This window comes from Myotis brandtii, unplaced genomic scaffold (genome assembly GCF_000412655.1).
Source record: "Myotis brandtii unplaced genomic scaffold, ASM41265v1 scaffold915, whole genome shotgun sequence".
Classification (NCBI taxonomy): domain Eukaryota; kingdom Metazoa; phylum Chordata; class Mammalia; order Chiroptera; family Vespertilionidae; genus Myotis; species Myotis brandtii.
This window is the reverse complement of record NW_005371769.1, coordinates 81,584-96,123: the sequence shown is the minus strand read 5'-3', so window position 1 is coordinate 96,123 and position 14,540 is coordinate 81,584. Positions and strand designations below refer to the sequence as shown.

Genomic DNA, 14,540 nt, shown 5'->3' with positions numbered 1-14,540 from the left:
GAGCGCGCGCTCTGCAGCCGTCGCCGCTGCTTCCGTTCCTCGGGCAGTAGGTGCGGGCGGGCCCTTCCCCGCTCCTGGTCCGCCGGGATGACGTTGCCCACATTTTTCCTGAGTGATGTTCACGGTGGGACATGGCCCCCACGTAGAGTCGACAAACACGAGGATGGACGGTGGCCCCACGTTCGCGGCTTCATGCCTGCGCCCCGCGCATCCATCAGGAGAGCCCCTGCCGCGCGGGTTGGGGGAGCGGCCCGAGAGGGAGGTGCGTTAGGCCGGGGGCTGCGAAGGACCATCCAGCGCGGCGTCCGAGAAAGGACAGCGTCCCTCTGACGAGTCGGGTTTGAATGAACGGACGGGAGATCCAGGTTTGGAGGCTTGATGACTGATCGCATCGGGGTCAGCAATAAGCCGTGATGGTGTCCAGTGGGAAGGGAGCCTTAGGTTCCTGGAAAGTTAATCAATATTCAGACCCTGCAGATGGGCGCATGCATCTCACCAGTGGCAGGGGGTAGGGTTACCCCAGAGTTACTTAGTCTGTCATTTTGGACAAAGATTCCCCACATGTTATGTATTAAAGGATGTTGCCCCTTTGAGAATTATTAAAAGCTGCATTTGTTGTGGGTAAAAAACAGGCTTTTGACCAGACAGTCTTGGGTTTGAATTCCAAGCCTCTTACAAGTTGTGAAGCCAAAATGAGGTCGTGACTGGCAGGTGGTGCCTGAGTAAATGCAGCAGGTTGAAGCTGTATTTACTAAAAAACTAACTTTTGCGCCCTGGCTGGTGTGCTCAATGGTTAGAGTGTCGGCCAGAGCACCGAGGGGGTCTCGGCTTCAATGCCTGGTCCCTGGCCCTGGTCGGGGTGCATGCGACATTGATGTTTCTCTTTTTCATCCCCCCCTCTCCCCCCAAAAAAAGTAATGGGGAAAATTTCCTTGGGTGAGGATTAACCAACCAACCAAATAAAAAAAGTAGCTTTAGCATATGGAATAAATTCTCAGTGAGGCAAAGTTGGAGATAAGTGATAGTACTTAGTACAAAATAAAACCTACCGATAAATAGTCTGTGTTTGCCTTGTGGGATGGAATGATGGTGTCGACATCATGGGTAGGCTCAGACCCATGGTGGGGTGTGTGTGGTTCTAGGCTTTTACCTAAACCCTGAAGCAGCCACACACAGCTCCACTTAACCAGTGACCCACATTTTAAGATGATTGTCCTAGACTAGGGGTGTAGACTTGAACCTCAAAACTAAGTGGCTTATCTAAGATTAAATTCGACCTCATTAGCACAGTATCCCACAAACTGGCCATGGACCCACACTTCACCAGGGCTCTGAAGCAGAGCGGGGTGGAGGGAAACACTGGCCCCAGCGCTGTGTACAGCCTCCTCTTCAGCTCTGAACCCCAATGAAGGAGAGGAGCCGTCCCGGCGGTGACATGGAAGCGTGTGTATCGAGCCCAGGCTCTCACACGTTTGTGTTCTTGTCAGAAGATGGCGATTCGTCCATGTGCTGGTGTATTTTCTTTCCTGGGTGACCCTCTCCCATCACCGCTTCCTTTGTGTGAGTGGAAGTGGGTGTGGAATCTCTCCGCCCAGTCTCTCCTTAGGATTCTCTTTCTGTTAGAAAGCCAGAGGATTGTGAGGGCAAAGCAAGTATACATTTTGTAATAACGAAATTATAATATGTTGTTATAGGAGTTGGCCTGATTCGGAAAAAGTTACATGGACGAAGTATAAAATTTGAAAAGATATCTTTTTTAGCTTTTTGAAGAGTAAGACCTTCCAGAGCCTTTTCCCTAGTGATTCGATGAAGGCACATTCGGCTATTAGTTGAGCCAGAGGGTGTTACTTGGTATTCTTGTTGTTGTTAGTCCTCACCCAAGGATGTTTTCCCCTTGATTTTTAGAGAGAGTAGAAGAGAGGGAGGGAGAGAGAAACCTCAGTGTGAGAGAGACACATCCATTGGTTGCCTCCCACACATCCCAGCCAGGGCGAGTGATCAAGCCTGCAACGGAAGGTATGTGCTCTCTTGACCAGAATCGAACCCGAACCCTTCAGTCCTCAGGCCAATGCTCTAACCACTGAGCAGCCGGCCATGCTTTCTTGGTTTCCTTGAGGGCGGGTGGGAAGATGTAGCTTATACTGTGAAAGAGCTGAAGGAAGGCAGAGCTAGACTTCAGAGCAGGGGTTGGAGTGGCAGCTCCTCCTACCTGGAAACTAGATTTTGTGTTTGTTACAATGTGTTCTGTTGGGGAAGAGAATTTTGTGGATGTTTTCAACTGAACTGTGTACGGATGGGGTATCTGTGTGTGTGTGAGGGGTGCAGAGTTGCCTGATAGCATGTAGGACACCATGCACAGTAGGATTTCAAATGACCAATAAGTTTTAGTACTTGTTGTTTACCTGAATTTAAGTGCCTTTTTTTTTTTTTGCATTAAAGGTTTACAAAAAAAGATCTGCAGCACTTGAAATATTCAAAGAACAGTTGCTATTAGAATGAGTTTTTAGACTGTCTGCCCTCCTGTGGTATTACATTCAGTGATTTTGCCATGGGTGGGTATATTCCTTTAAGGCAGATCTGTATTCAAGATAGAATTAATCCTAAAATTTTGACTTTGTGGATTGTTGATGAAAGTACAGTATGGGATTCACAGTTTAATTAAGGTTTAAAGTTAAACATGTCATAGGTATCTCAAGTTCAAATTAAAAAGATTTAATTCAGTTGATACTATAAGTTATAGACTTCCTTCTGGATGGGTACCACTGAGTTTATTTCCTTCTGAAGCTGGCATCCTTGCTATGGGGCAGGCAGGGGTAGACAAAATATATTCCATCTGTATTTCAGAATTCAGAATTTGAAATTGGTATGTGTTTAGTACTTTCATTGTTCTGCTCTTACCTTTAATGTAAATGGCTCTTTAAAAATTTTTCATTGCAGTGTTGCCCGAGTGTGATCTCAAAGATGGGAGGTGCGGTGAGTGCTGGTGAGGACAATGATGAGCTGATAGACAATTTGAAGGAAGCACAGTACATCCGGACCGAACTGGTGGAGCAGGCTTTCAGAGCGATTGACCGCGCAGATTATTATCTTGAAGAGTTTAAAGAAAATGCTTATAAAGACTTGGCATGGAAGCATGGAAACATCCACCTGTCGGCTCCGTGCATCTACTCAGAGGTGATGGAAGCCCTGGACCTGCAGCCGGGGCTCTCGTTCCTGAACCTGGGCAGTGGCACCGGCTACCTCAGCTCCATGGTGGGGCTCATTTTAGGTAATTGGGGGAGTTTGCAGGACCAAAGAGCTGCTGGCAGTGTCCTTTGAAGGGGTCTGTCTAATTGCCCGTGGCCTTCCCAGTGTTATCTGGTATCATTTACCAATAGTCACTGGGTGGGCTGGTGGGCTGGCTCCCGGTCCCTGTCCCCTGCTACTTGTGCCTCCAGCAGGGGTCAGCACACCCTCCTCCCCAGCAGTGGAGCCCCTGGACCAGCCGTGGGCAAACTACGGCCCGCGGGACGGATCCGGCCCGTTTGAAATGAATAAAACTAAAAAAAAAAAGACCGTACCCTTTTATGTAATGATGTTTACTTTGAATTTATATTAGTTCACACAAACACTCCATCCATGCTTTTGTTCCGGCCCTCCGGTCCAGTTTTAGAACCCATTGTGGCCCTCGAGTCAAAACGTTTGCCCACCCCTGCCCTGGACAGTGGCGTCAGTCTGGATCTTCCCTGGTTTCCTGACTCGAACTCACCCAGCATGCCCTGCCACTTGCTCTAAACAGAGTAATTAACTTCAAAGTCCCCTGGGATTCAAAGTTCTCTCAAACAGTTTTTGTTTGTTTTGTGATTTGAACACTGGAAGAATTAATGCCTGTAATGTTATTTTTAGATAAATTCCAGGATGAGAGGGATTTCACAAGTTAACTTACTTGAAGCCATTTAGTAACATATCCGATAACTGAGGATTCATTTAATTCCTATCTTGTGTAAAATGAAGGGGGGGGGGGGGAAGGCATCTTAACAACTATCATGGGCAGAAGCTTTTCTGGAAAAATAAAATGTATCAACGCAGAGCAGGGAGCAGGTCCTGGGCAGCCTCACAGGATGGAGGAGGCCACTCTGTCCCGTCCGGAGGTTGACAGTGACTCTGGAGAAGAAAGATGTCAGTTGTGAGAGAATCCACATGGGGTGTCGGGAGGAGGAAAGGAGAGCGTGCAGTGTGGAGCCTGGAGAATTGGCACATGTGCCTCCACTTCCTTGCAAGCACACCTAGAGGCGCCCACAGGACCCACACCCTCCAGAGAGGAGCACTGTGCCCTCCATCAGCACAGATGGTGCTGCCTGTTTCTGACCTGCATGGAAACAGATTCCCACACAGACTCACCTCAGCTGTTTGTGTTGATCGTTGTCACCCAGATGTCACCTGGAGGAAGGTTCCCACGCAGGGAGCACTGACAGCAGGAACGGCGTGATGTCTGTCGCGGTTCCCTCTGATAGAAAGAATGTTTCACTGTGACTTGGAATGGCAGTTTCTTCAATGATGATTAAAACCTGTTTTGTGAGGATTATTAGTGCCCACCTCTGAGTGTCTTGTGGGACCTTCTGTGGAAAACAGTCCTGTATCAATGTGCAAACATGTTTCTTCAGTTATTGGCAAGACCTTGAACTATTGGTTTCAGACCTTGGCTTTTTTACATTTTTAAATAATTCTTTGGAAGTTGGAGAGCAGGGAGGTTCAGGCTTTGGAAAGCTATGGAGTCAGTAACCACAAGTGAGTGAGTGTGATGTGAGCAGAGCCTGCCTTGCATGTAAAGATTAGCTCGAGGTGATGTGTTAAGATTAGAAAACCTTGTGAATTTCTGTAATTGCTCACACAAAGTCAGGAGAAATGCAGAGTAAGAGTTGTCGCTCCAGTTCTGAAAGTTTTCTGGCTCTGAACCCTTGCAGGTCCTTTTGGGGTAAACCATGGTGTGGAGCTTCATCCAGACGTGATTGAGTACGCAAAGCAGAAACTAGACTTCTTCATCAGGACCAGCGACAGCTTTGACAAGTAAGGTCAAGTCCTGTCCCTCGGTCAGGGTCTGGGTTGTAAGGTAAACTTGATGAGACGGGGGGAAATCCATCCCCAGTGTTCTTGGACCAGCAGGCATGGCTGTGGTGTGGCAGGGGACCAGGATGTGTGGTCTAATTGTTTAAAAGTATATTGGGGCTCTGGCTGGATTGGCTCAGTTGATTGGGCCGTCCTGCGCACTACAGGGTTGCTGGTTCGATTCCTAGTCAGGGCACAGGTGCTGGGGTTGTGGGCTCCATCCCTGGTGGAGGGCGTGCAGGAAGCAGCCAATGGATGTTCCACTCTCACATTGATGTTTCTCTCTCTTCCTTCCTCTCTCTCTAAAAAAAAAAAAATCTTAATATCTCTATCTCTCTCCCTCTCTCTCTCTCTCTCTCTCTCTCTCTCTCACCCTGGCCGGGTAGCTCAGTTGGTAGTTGGTTAGAGCATCTTCCCGATATGCCAGGGTTACAGGTGGCAGGCTCGATCTCTGGTGAAGGCACAGACAAGAGTCAAGCAATGAATGCATAAATAAGTGGAACAACAAATCGATGTTTATCTCTGAAAATAAATAATAAAGTTTTAAAACATATATATTGGGGTTTTAAGGGCTTTAGATTTGTTCACTGTGCTACCTAGGTAAAGGTAGTTTTTCACCAATAAGAGAGAGAAATAGAATGTTCACTTTGCTCAGTTTTCATGTTTCTTATAGAGGTGTTTTATCACTGATGGTTTCTAAAACAGTGAATAGTATTTGTAACTAGTTCTTGCCATTTTTAAACAAGGCATGAATATTCTTATTTTAGGTATTAAAATTTTTAGAAAAACCAAATGTATTTTACTTACCCTCATTTCTGTTGTGTAGTGACTTTGAATAAAATAATTATAAATGCAGGGCAAAGATAGTGATGATTGGAGGTTGGATGATTTAAGCTTGGATCATGCTTATAATGTTCACTTTCATGATACTTTATTTGGAATTTCTAGGGTTTAGTTATTAATAGCACAATTCTTTTTGAAGTCTGGCTTCCATGCCAGCTCAGTAAGCTGCGTCACATGGTGTAGGTTCTGAAATGAAAGTCTAACCTGTGGTTGGCATAGATTTATTATAGCCCTGTTACAAGTTACGGAGGTGTGGAATGAACACACTTCTTCCTTTCAGGTTTGACTTCTGTGAACCTTCCTTTGTTCCTGGCAATTGCCTGGAGCTTTCTCCCGACTGCTCTCAGTATGACCGGGTGTACTGCGGGGCAGGCGTGCAGAAGGAGCACGAGGACTACATGAAGAGTCTTCTCAAGGTGGGGGGCATCCTGGTCATGCCGCTGGAAGAGAAGGTCAGACCCCTTCCTAACTGACATCTTTGCACACGTAACTGTTTGGCAAGGTCTGTTGCAGGTAGTTGACACATATTCTTCCTTGTAACAACTCCATGGTCACAAATGAGATAGCAGGCAAGGACAGGTCTTGGGTTGAAGAAGCATCTCTGAGCCTCCCTGTGCACTCCCACCCCCAGCTGTGCTGTGGTGCTTGTTCTGTTACTGTAATTACTTATATAAAAGAGTAGTCTATTCCAGCTGGTAGTCTCATTGTGAGACACTGTGATGGTGATAGTTCACAGGAATCCCTTGCTTGGTGGGCATCTTGCCCAAGTCTGCTGTTTGGTCATGCATGTTTTAGTGTTTTCAGTACTGTGTTTCAGTGGGAAAAATAGACATGCATTGGTCATTGGGAAGGATGATTCATTGTCACAAAGAACTAGGAAAAACAGAATGATAAAAATTATGAGATTGTGCATTTTTAAAAAATTTTTCTGTAATTGTTAAATGTTTGCATTTAACTCATTTTGTTTGATAAGTAATCATTCATTTTAGGAAATGAAGGAACACCAGGGACAACTGCTCACAATTTCCTTCCTGTTGGCTGAGTGTGGTCCTTGTACCTGTTTCTAGTTTGATGTCCTTTTTACAAAGGCGACAGCACATGTTTGAGAAGTTACACTGGGTTACTTAAAAGAGTTCGTGAATATAGTTTCAAATCAGTCAGTGCTCACACCATCATTTTTAGTCCTTGCCTGGCAGCCACTGGTGTGTGGGCCTAGTTTATGATCCAGTTACTGTGATTGGACATGAGGTTGTGTGTTGTGACTCACTGTTATTTACTGTTACATAAAGACTCAGTGAGTTACCCAAATTAAAAAACAATTACTCATAAATATTTCAGTATATATCTGGGTAAGATAAGGGTTCTGTTTTTCGAACATAGTCCTAAAACCATCATCAACCTAAAAAATAGTAATTTCTGCCGAAACCGGTTTGGCTCAGTGGATAGAGCGTCGGCCTGCGGACTGAAAGGTCCCAGGTTCGATTCCGGTCGGGGGCATGTACCTGGGTTGCGGGCACATCCCCAATAGGAGATGTGCAGGAGGTAGCTGGTCGGTGTTTCTCTCTCATCGATGTTTCTAACTCTCTATCTCTCTCCCTTCCTCTCTGTAAAAAATCAATAAAATATATTTAAAAAAAAATAGTAATTTCTTTTTTTAAAATATGTTTTTATTGATTTCAGAGAGAGGCAGGGAGAGGGTGAGAGGGATAGAAACATTATTAATAGAAAGAATCATTGATGGGCTACTTCCCGCACACCCTCTCCTCTCCCAGGGAGAGTCAAGCCCACAACCTGGGCATGTGGCCTGACAGGGAATTGAACTGTGACCTCCGGGTTCATGGGTCAACGCTCAGTCACTGAGCACACCTGCTGGGCAATAGTAATTTCTTAATATCTTCAAATGTCAGCTAGCGTTCCATTTTTCCCGATTGTCTCAAAGTTAGTTTGAGTTGTTTATGTGAATGCAGGTCCATGTAAGATTTATGTGTTGAATCTGGTCGGAGTATCTCCTAAGTGCATTCATCCTTAGATTCTTTCTTTTTCTTTGCCATTTAGTTTTGAAGCATTTAGACCATTTGTCTGACAGAGCCCCCTGCAGCCTGGACTGTGGGGTTGCATGTCTCTGTGGGGCTCTTTCCCTTGTTCTTCTTCCTGTCCTTTCCTCCAGGAGATGGTGGTGGGTGTCGGCCCTCTGCCAGTGGTGTCAGTGTCACCTGTCTCTCAGGCAGAACGCCTGTCCCCATCCGCCCAGTGTGATGTTTATCCACAACATGTGGCATCACCATGATCACCAACAATCTGATGTCTATAACTAGTTCAAGATTTTTGGGGTGTGTGCTTTTTGCCATTTTATTCCACTGGAGACGTGCCAAGTAGGCCGTCCTGCCGGGTTGATCCTGCTGTTTTCACAGGTGACAGGACCAGGCCTCGTCTCTGCTCTTTATTCTCAGAATGCAGAGTGGGTCCTTCCTTACAGATGACTGTAGGACTCTTCATGGTTTTGTAGAAATATATAGGACCTTTGATTAGAATTGTGCTACAGCTGGATTAATTTGAGGGTTAGAGACATATTTTTAATATTCTGCTCATACAGAGCATGAAATAGGCATTTATAGTTTTAAGGGCTCACACATTTTTTTATTACATTTAAATATTTGATGTTCATTATAACTAGAAATTCTCCTTTTAAGAATGTCTTCCTTTGGGTGGTGGGCACACAAGTGCAATACAGATCTTGTATCATAGAAACCCACACCTGAAACCTATATGTTCATGTTGACCAATGTCACCCCAATCAATTTAATAAACATTTTTTTTAAAAAAAGGAATGTCTTTGCTAGTATACAAGAATGCAAGTAACTTGTTGATGTTCATCGAGTACATGGCTACTGAATTCTTTTATTTCTAAGATTTGTGGCATAGAATCTTAGTTTTTAGATGGTTTGCTGGTTTAGATATTTTTAGATTAGAGAGTATATAATCTTAGCAGGACAGAGCTGATCAGAAATAGTCCTGTGACCCAGGTGTGTGTGGTGGCAGAACAGGCCCACAGAACACAGGATGGTGTGTTGTCTAATCGGTTCTGCTGCCCCTGGAATTGTGATTCACAGGAAAATGTGTTGAGACCTGCACACAGTTAGCCACTGACTCCGGGGTCCTGGGCAGCATCACTGGGAAGCTCCTTGGACACTTCAGTGCGCATCTCCCAAGGGGACAGGAAGACTAGACTCCCAGCAAGGAGCTGTGCTCTGTGATTGCAGCTTTTGGGCGTGAGTCCCCACTTGCTGTAGGAGATCTGCCGGCCAGAGTGCGGTGTAGACTGTGTGTGTCTGATGACTGTCACTTCAGAGCCCCCACGTCCCCCAGCATTGAAAGTGGTCTCATCAGAACCCCACACTCTTACTGGACTGTGTCCTCTTGTTGTCCTTTAACTTCTTCCTCTGTCATAGACATTTCCTGTCAACAGGAGTTAGGGTGAGACGCTTGGCTGTGTTCAGACTAAATGTATCCGCCGTTCATGTCACATCGCCCTCAGGTGTTTCATGATTCGTGTATCTGTGTGGTTTTAGATGGTGTGTAGGAATGATTATATTTATTCTAACCTACCAGGAGTTAAATCTTGTTTTGTCTCCGGGATAGTTGACTAAGATAACGCGCACAGGACCTTCTGCTTGGGAAACCAAAAAGATCCTGGCTGTTTCCTTTGCTCCTCTGGTCCAGCCGCGCCGCTCAGAGTCGGGGAAATCAAGACTCGTCCAGTTACGTGAGTACAAAGACCCTAGCCCATCATTTGGATGTTTTGAATTTCATTAGAAGGAACCTTTAATATTAAAGAGCATTTCCCACTCACTATAACCTTAAACTTTTCCAAGTGATTTTTAGGCATTTAAACAATTATACTCCATTTCCAGCTTATTGTACGTGATTTTAGCCTTGTTTTATGTCTACAGAGAACTGCTGATGGTGATGCCCTGGGAAGCAGAAGAGCCACATAGAAGGGGAATTAAACCCGCTCTGTGGAGAGTGTGTCCCGGCACCTCTGGCTGTGGGGCTCCTGCAGACACTGGTCCCTCTGCTCCCGGGTGGCTGCAGGGCCACGTGTCCGCCACTCGGCTCGGGTGGGCAGGGCCAGGTTTGCAGTGGAGCCTTCCTTGGTCAGGCCTGTGCCTCTCACTCTGTTAGGGTGCAGACCCAGCAAAGAGCTAAGCATTCAGCCAAATGTTTTATAATTTCAACAGAGATTTACACAGCAAGGAGGATTGCAAGTGTCTTTATTTAAAATAAAACTATTCAGCATGCACTCTGCTTTCTGATCATTTAGAAAATTTGGAAAATGAAATAATATATAGGAAGAAAAAAAATCACCCTTAATTTCAACACCCAAAGATAACTAATACTTGTTGGTGAGTTCCTTCCAGAATCATCCTTTAATGTATGAGAGGAATCACTTACCAATGTGATGTTCTTCCTGGTCTCTGCTAAGTGCAGGTCACATGACATCAACATGGTCGTTGAAGTGTGAGGAACTGGGGTAAGGAGCAGCCATAGAATGTGCAGAGGGACTGAGAGGGCTAGGTGTGTAGAGAGAGAGGGTATTTGTGCTTGGTCCTTGAGGCTGAGAGGAGCTACCTACGGAGAGAAGAGAGGGAGGAAGGGATCCAAGGCCGTGACTGTGACGTGCACGTCCCCAGGTGCTTAGAGGAGGCAAGCGGGGACCCTGATGGGATGCAGGTTAGCCTGCAGTTTATCACATGGGCTGTGCAGAGCTCCCGCGGGTTCAGATAAGAGGTGGTGCGTCTCACTCAGGACCACCCTCTGCCAGGCGGGGGGTGCAGTCGTGTCCATGTTCCGTGAAAATCCCAGAGGGTAACTGAGTCGATGCTGCCCACGGCAGTGTGTTGGAGGTGAGGGGACAGTTGGGGGTCGAGGAGGCTTGGTCGGGCCTGGCTGACAGGTAGAGGGCACCCTGATATGTGGGTTTTGAGTCCGTGTTTCAAAGTGAATATTGGATGATAAATAATCATGTAATGCTGTTTAGGGCTCATGAAGGGAACAGCAGTCCACTTGTTTATAACTTGATCTTTGTAGACCAATAGTCACACTGATGGAAATAGGGCCTAGTGCGGTCCTGTAGGTGCCGACAGGGTCAGCCGTCAGAGTGGATGGGCCAAGGACAGCACAGGCAGGAACCACTTAGGAGGCGATTGGGATTTCCCAGGCTAGAGATGAAGATGGATGGTGAACACTGGCCTGAGAGGGAAGGGCTGGGGCAGGCCAACGGGCCTCTCTGAGGAAGAATGCCAGAGACAGTTGTAGGTTCGGGTTTGTGATCAGGACTGGGTTATAGCCCTGGGAGCTGCTGGCCGGTTTCTTTTAATTGAAGCCACAGACTAGATGTCAGATCAGGAGAGAGGAGAAAGGGTCAAGTCAGAACCTTGGGAAGCAGCATTCGGGCTGGGCGGAGGAGGAGCCAGGGAGAGGTTCGGGCTGACACCAGCACGCGAGCAGGTTACCTCCCCACGTGACCCACGTGCCAGCGCTGTCTGTGGGAAGTCTGGTGGCCTGTGAAGGACTCCTTTCAACTGCCTTAGGAGCAGCAGCTAGCGGCAGGGTGAGCCCCAGCGCCCTTCCTGGAGGAAGAGGACAGTTGAGCAGAGAGGAGAGTTGGTGCTGACAATGGGGTCACAGGAACTTTCAGGATCCCTGGGTTCTGTGGGCATTTGCTGAGGTTCTGTGAGGCTCCCCGAAGGTGGGTGGCGATTTTTTGGAGAACTCAGGTACTGGAGGGGAAAGTGATGCTGGTTTTGAATTTACTGTATTGAAGCACTTGACCCCTCGTGCGCAGAGCCTGAATTGAAGAGAGCCTCAGTGACCAAGTTTTCCTTTTCTTGTGCTGTAGTTTTTGTTCTTAAAAATGTTGTGGTTCTACTTTTCTCTACTTTAACAACAACAACAGAAAAGTATTCAGTTTATAAATCACAGTGAAAACATTAAAGTAGGTGGGCGAGTGCTGGATGGCACTGGATGAGAGAGCCCATGGGCAGACACACAGGGACCAGAGGGCCAGAGGGCCGTCCCGGCTGGGCTGGGGAAGACGCAGAGCAGCCGGGCTTTCTCCTGCGGGTCTCCACCAGCAGGTGGTGCCCTCCTTCGTCTGTGTGCAAGTTAGGTGTTTAAAGTATTTCCTGAAAAGAGCTCATGTTCTTTGCTTTGTCCACATGCAGTTTCCAGGTGGTTAGGCCTGTGTTGTCATCACAGACACTGACTCATGTCCTTTGCGCTGCAGCCCCCCTGGCGGTCCGGAGCCTCCAGGACTTGGCTCGCATTGCCATCCGGGGTGCCATTAAGAAGGTCATTCACCAGGAAGCAGTGAGCAGAAATGGGGACGGACTGAAGGCCACTCCCAGGTTCAAGCGAAGGAGAGTGCGTCGCCGTCGAATGGAAACCATTGTCTTCTTAGACAAAGAGGTCTTTGCCAGTCGGATTTCCAACCCGTCTGAGGACAACAGCTGTGAAGGTTTAGGAGAGGAGCAGCGGGAAGAAGAGGAGCAGAACCCGGCTGAGATGAAGCCAGAGCCCCCCGTGAACTTCCTGCGGGAGAAGGTCCTGAGCCTGCCCCTGCCTGACCCCCTGAAGTACTACCTGCTCTACTACAGGGACAAGTGAGCGCACGTGGGCAGCGCTGAGGCTGTGGCCAGCGGAGTGTGCCCTGTCTGCACGGTTCTTCCAGTTTGATCTTGATTATCTTGTAGAATTTTCATTAAATGGTAGATTTCTTTAAATATAATCTGACAAACGTAAGTGCATGGGAGAATGTTTTCTTGAAAGGGACAGAGTCTCCTGGAGAAAGGGCTCCCCCCAGCTCGTGGGAGGTGCAGGGAGGCATGTCTGCACAAGCAGTGAGACCGAAGGGGCCCGTGCCGTGCTGTGTGTGGAGCATGAAAGCACACCTTTGTAAGTGTGGGGGACTTCTGAGTGTGACACACCTTTGTCCAAATTTGAACTTGACGTTATCAACCTCTTAATTCGTGGCCCTGACTTTCACTAAACCTAGCTCTCCATTCTTGACAAGCCCTCCCTTATTGTAAGTAATTGAAGTAACTCTTATGGGAGTTGTCAGTTTGTGGGTTTTTAAAAATTGTGTTGGGGGAGGAGGAATAAAAGTATCAAACTGCCAGATATCTTTTAGGAGTTCCAAAAGAATTCCAAGGAATTTTTTCCTGACACCTTTCCTTACCTTTAGAATAATGTCACCGTGGCCAGGTAGTTCAGTTGGTTGGAGCATCGTCTAGATACACCAAGGTTTAGGGTTTGATCCCTTGTCAGGGCACATACAAGAATCAGCCACTGGATGCTTAAAAAAGTGGAGCAACAATAAATCAGTGTTTCTCTTTCCCTTCCCCTCTCTACAATTAGTCAATCAATCAAAAAATAAAAGATCCAATGTCTAGTAATCCCTGAGAGAATATCCTGAAGAATGAAGCGCATGTCGTATATAGGTAATAAACAACGGAACTTTTACCCGGACGAAGGGGATCTTGGTGATTCTTGCTAGGGTTGGCCTCTGGGGACCGAGGGCGTGGCCCTCAGAGCCGGTGGAGGCCCTTGGGCTGTGGGAGGGGCAGAGACTGGCAGACTGGCCGCCTGCCTGCACTTTTCGCTTTTCTGAGCTTCCGTTGGTATTTCTCTGTAATCACATTAGAGTACTGACTCAGATTTTATCTTTTGTAATTCTGGAGAAAAAAGATTTGTTAGTTTTGTAATTTTTCTTAAGAACAAATATATGTATTTTGCTAGCTCCATTACACTAGAGCAGTTTCACTCTCGGGGAACCGACCTCGGGGCCTTGTGTGGTGGGAACTTTTGTCTAATCAGGTTCTGGATCCGGAAGGAAGGGTCCTGTGGGTCTGGTGGCAGAATGTTTTGAAGTTAGAGTGCTTATTCCAAAACACTGGTTCTTTCCCAATTTTTTTTTTTTTTACCCAAACAAAAGAATAGTATTAAATGTTAACAGTAAGCCCAGTAAACAGAGTGCTGATGTTGGTCAGTCACCCAGAATTGAGGGTTAATTTTATTGCTTCACATCTTGGGTATTGCTGAGGTTTAGTGTCTCTGGTTTCAACCAGTTAACTGAGTCCTGGTTATTTTTTTTTCACCTTTTTGCTGTTTTTAGTAGCTGAATCCTTTCTGTCACAGGGTGCTGTGAGCATGCCTGGCTGGGAAACTGCTGTGTCCTGGGCTTGTGCATTGAAGCTGTTGGGAAGAAGCACTTCACGGCTTAGTGTCCTGCCTGGGACTCGGCCACTCTGAGAGCAGGGCAGAGCGCTCCTGCTGACACTGCAGTGCGACAGGGTCTCGATCCACAGAGGCCTCCAAGTCGTGGACATTTTTGGACATGATATTAAATGTGATATCTGTGAAATCTGTTCTATTATGCGTTCCCCTATGATTGTATATGGATTTCATTTCTTTTAAACCACGTTTGCCTTATAAAAGGCAATACAGAGGCGTGTGCCTCGGTTGTGGGTTCCCCAGCCCTGGTCGTGTTACGTGTGGGAGGCAGCCAATCAGCGTCTCTTGTGTTAATGTTTCTTCCTCTGCCCCTCCTCCCT

At 46.8% G+C, this 14,540-nt stretch overlaps 1 protein-coding gene across 4 annotated transcripts; it reads left to right on the top strand.

Moving 5' to 3' along the window:
• The first annotated feature begins 6 nt into the window (after positions 1-6).
• PCMTD2 (protein-L-isoaspartate (D-aspartate) O-methyltransferase domain containing 2) lies at positions 7-13,915 on the top strand. Of its 4 annotated transcripts, none has more exons than XM_005885516.2 (6): positions 7-365; positions 2,938-3,268; positions 4,944-5,046; positions 6,209-6,380; positions 9,568-9,691; positions 12,215-13,915. In XM_005885516.2, exons 1-6 carry the CDS (start codon positions 345-347, stop codon positions 12,592-12,594), a joined length of 1,131 nt encoding a protein of 376 aa, XP_005885578.1. In that variant the 5' UTR covers positions 7-344; the 3' UTR covers positions 12,595-13,915. The 4 variants fall into 4 exon arrangements, with proteins under 4 accessions (XP_005885578.1, XP_005885580.1, XP_014388309.1 ...); XM_005885518.2 differs by lacking the exon at positions 7-365 and adding an exon at positions 1,975-2,016; XM_014532823.1 differs by lacking the exon at positions 7-365 and adding an exon at positions 2,059-2,377.
• The last annotated feature ends 625 nt before the right edge of the window (positions 13,916-14,540 follow it).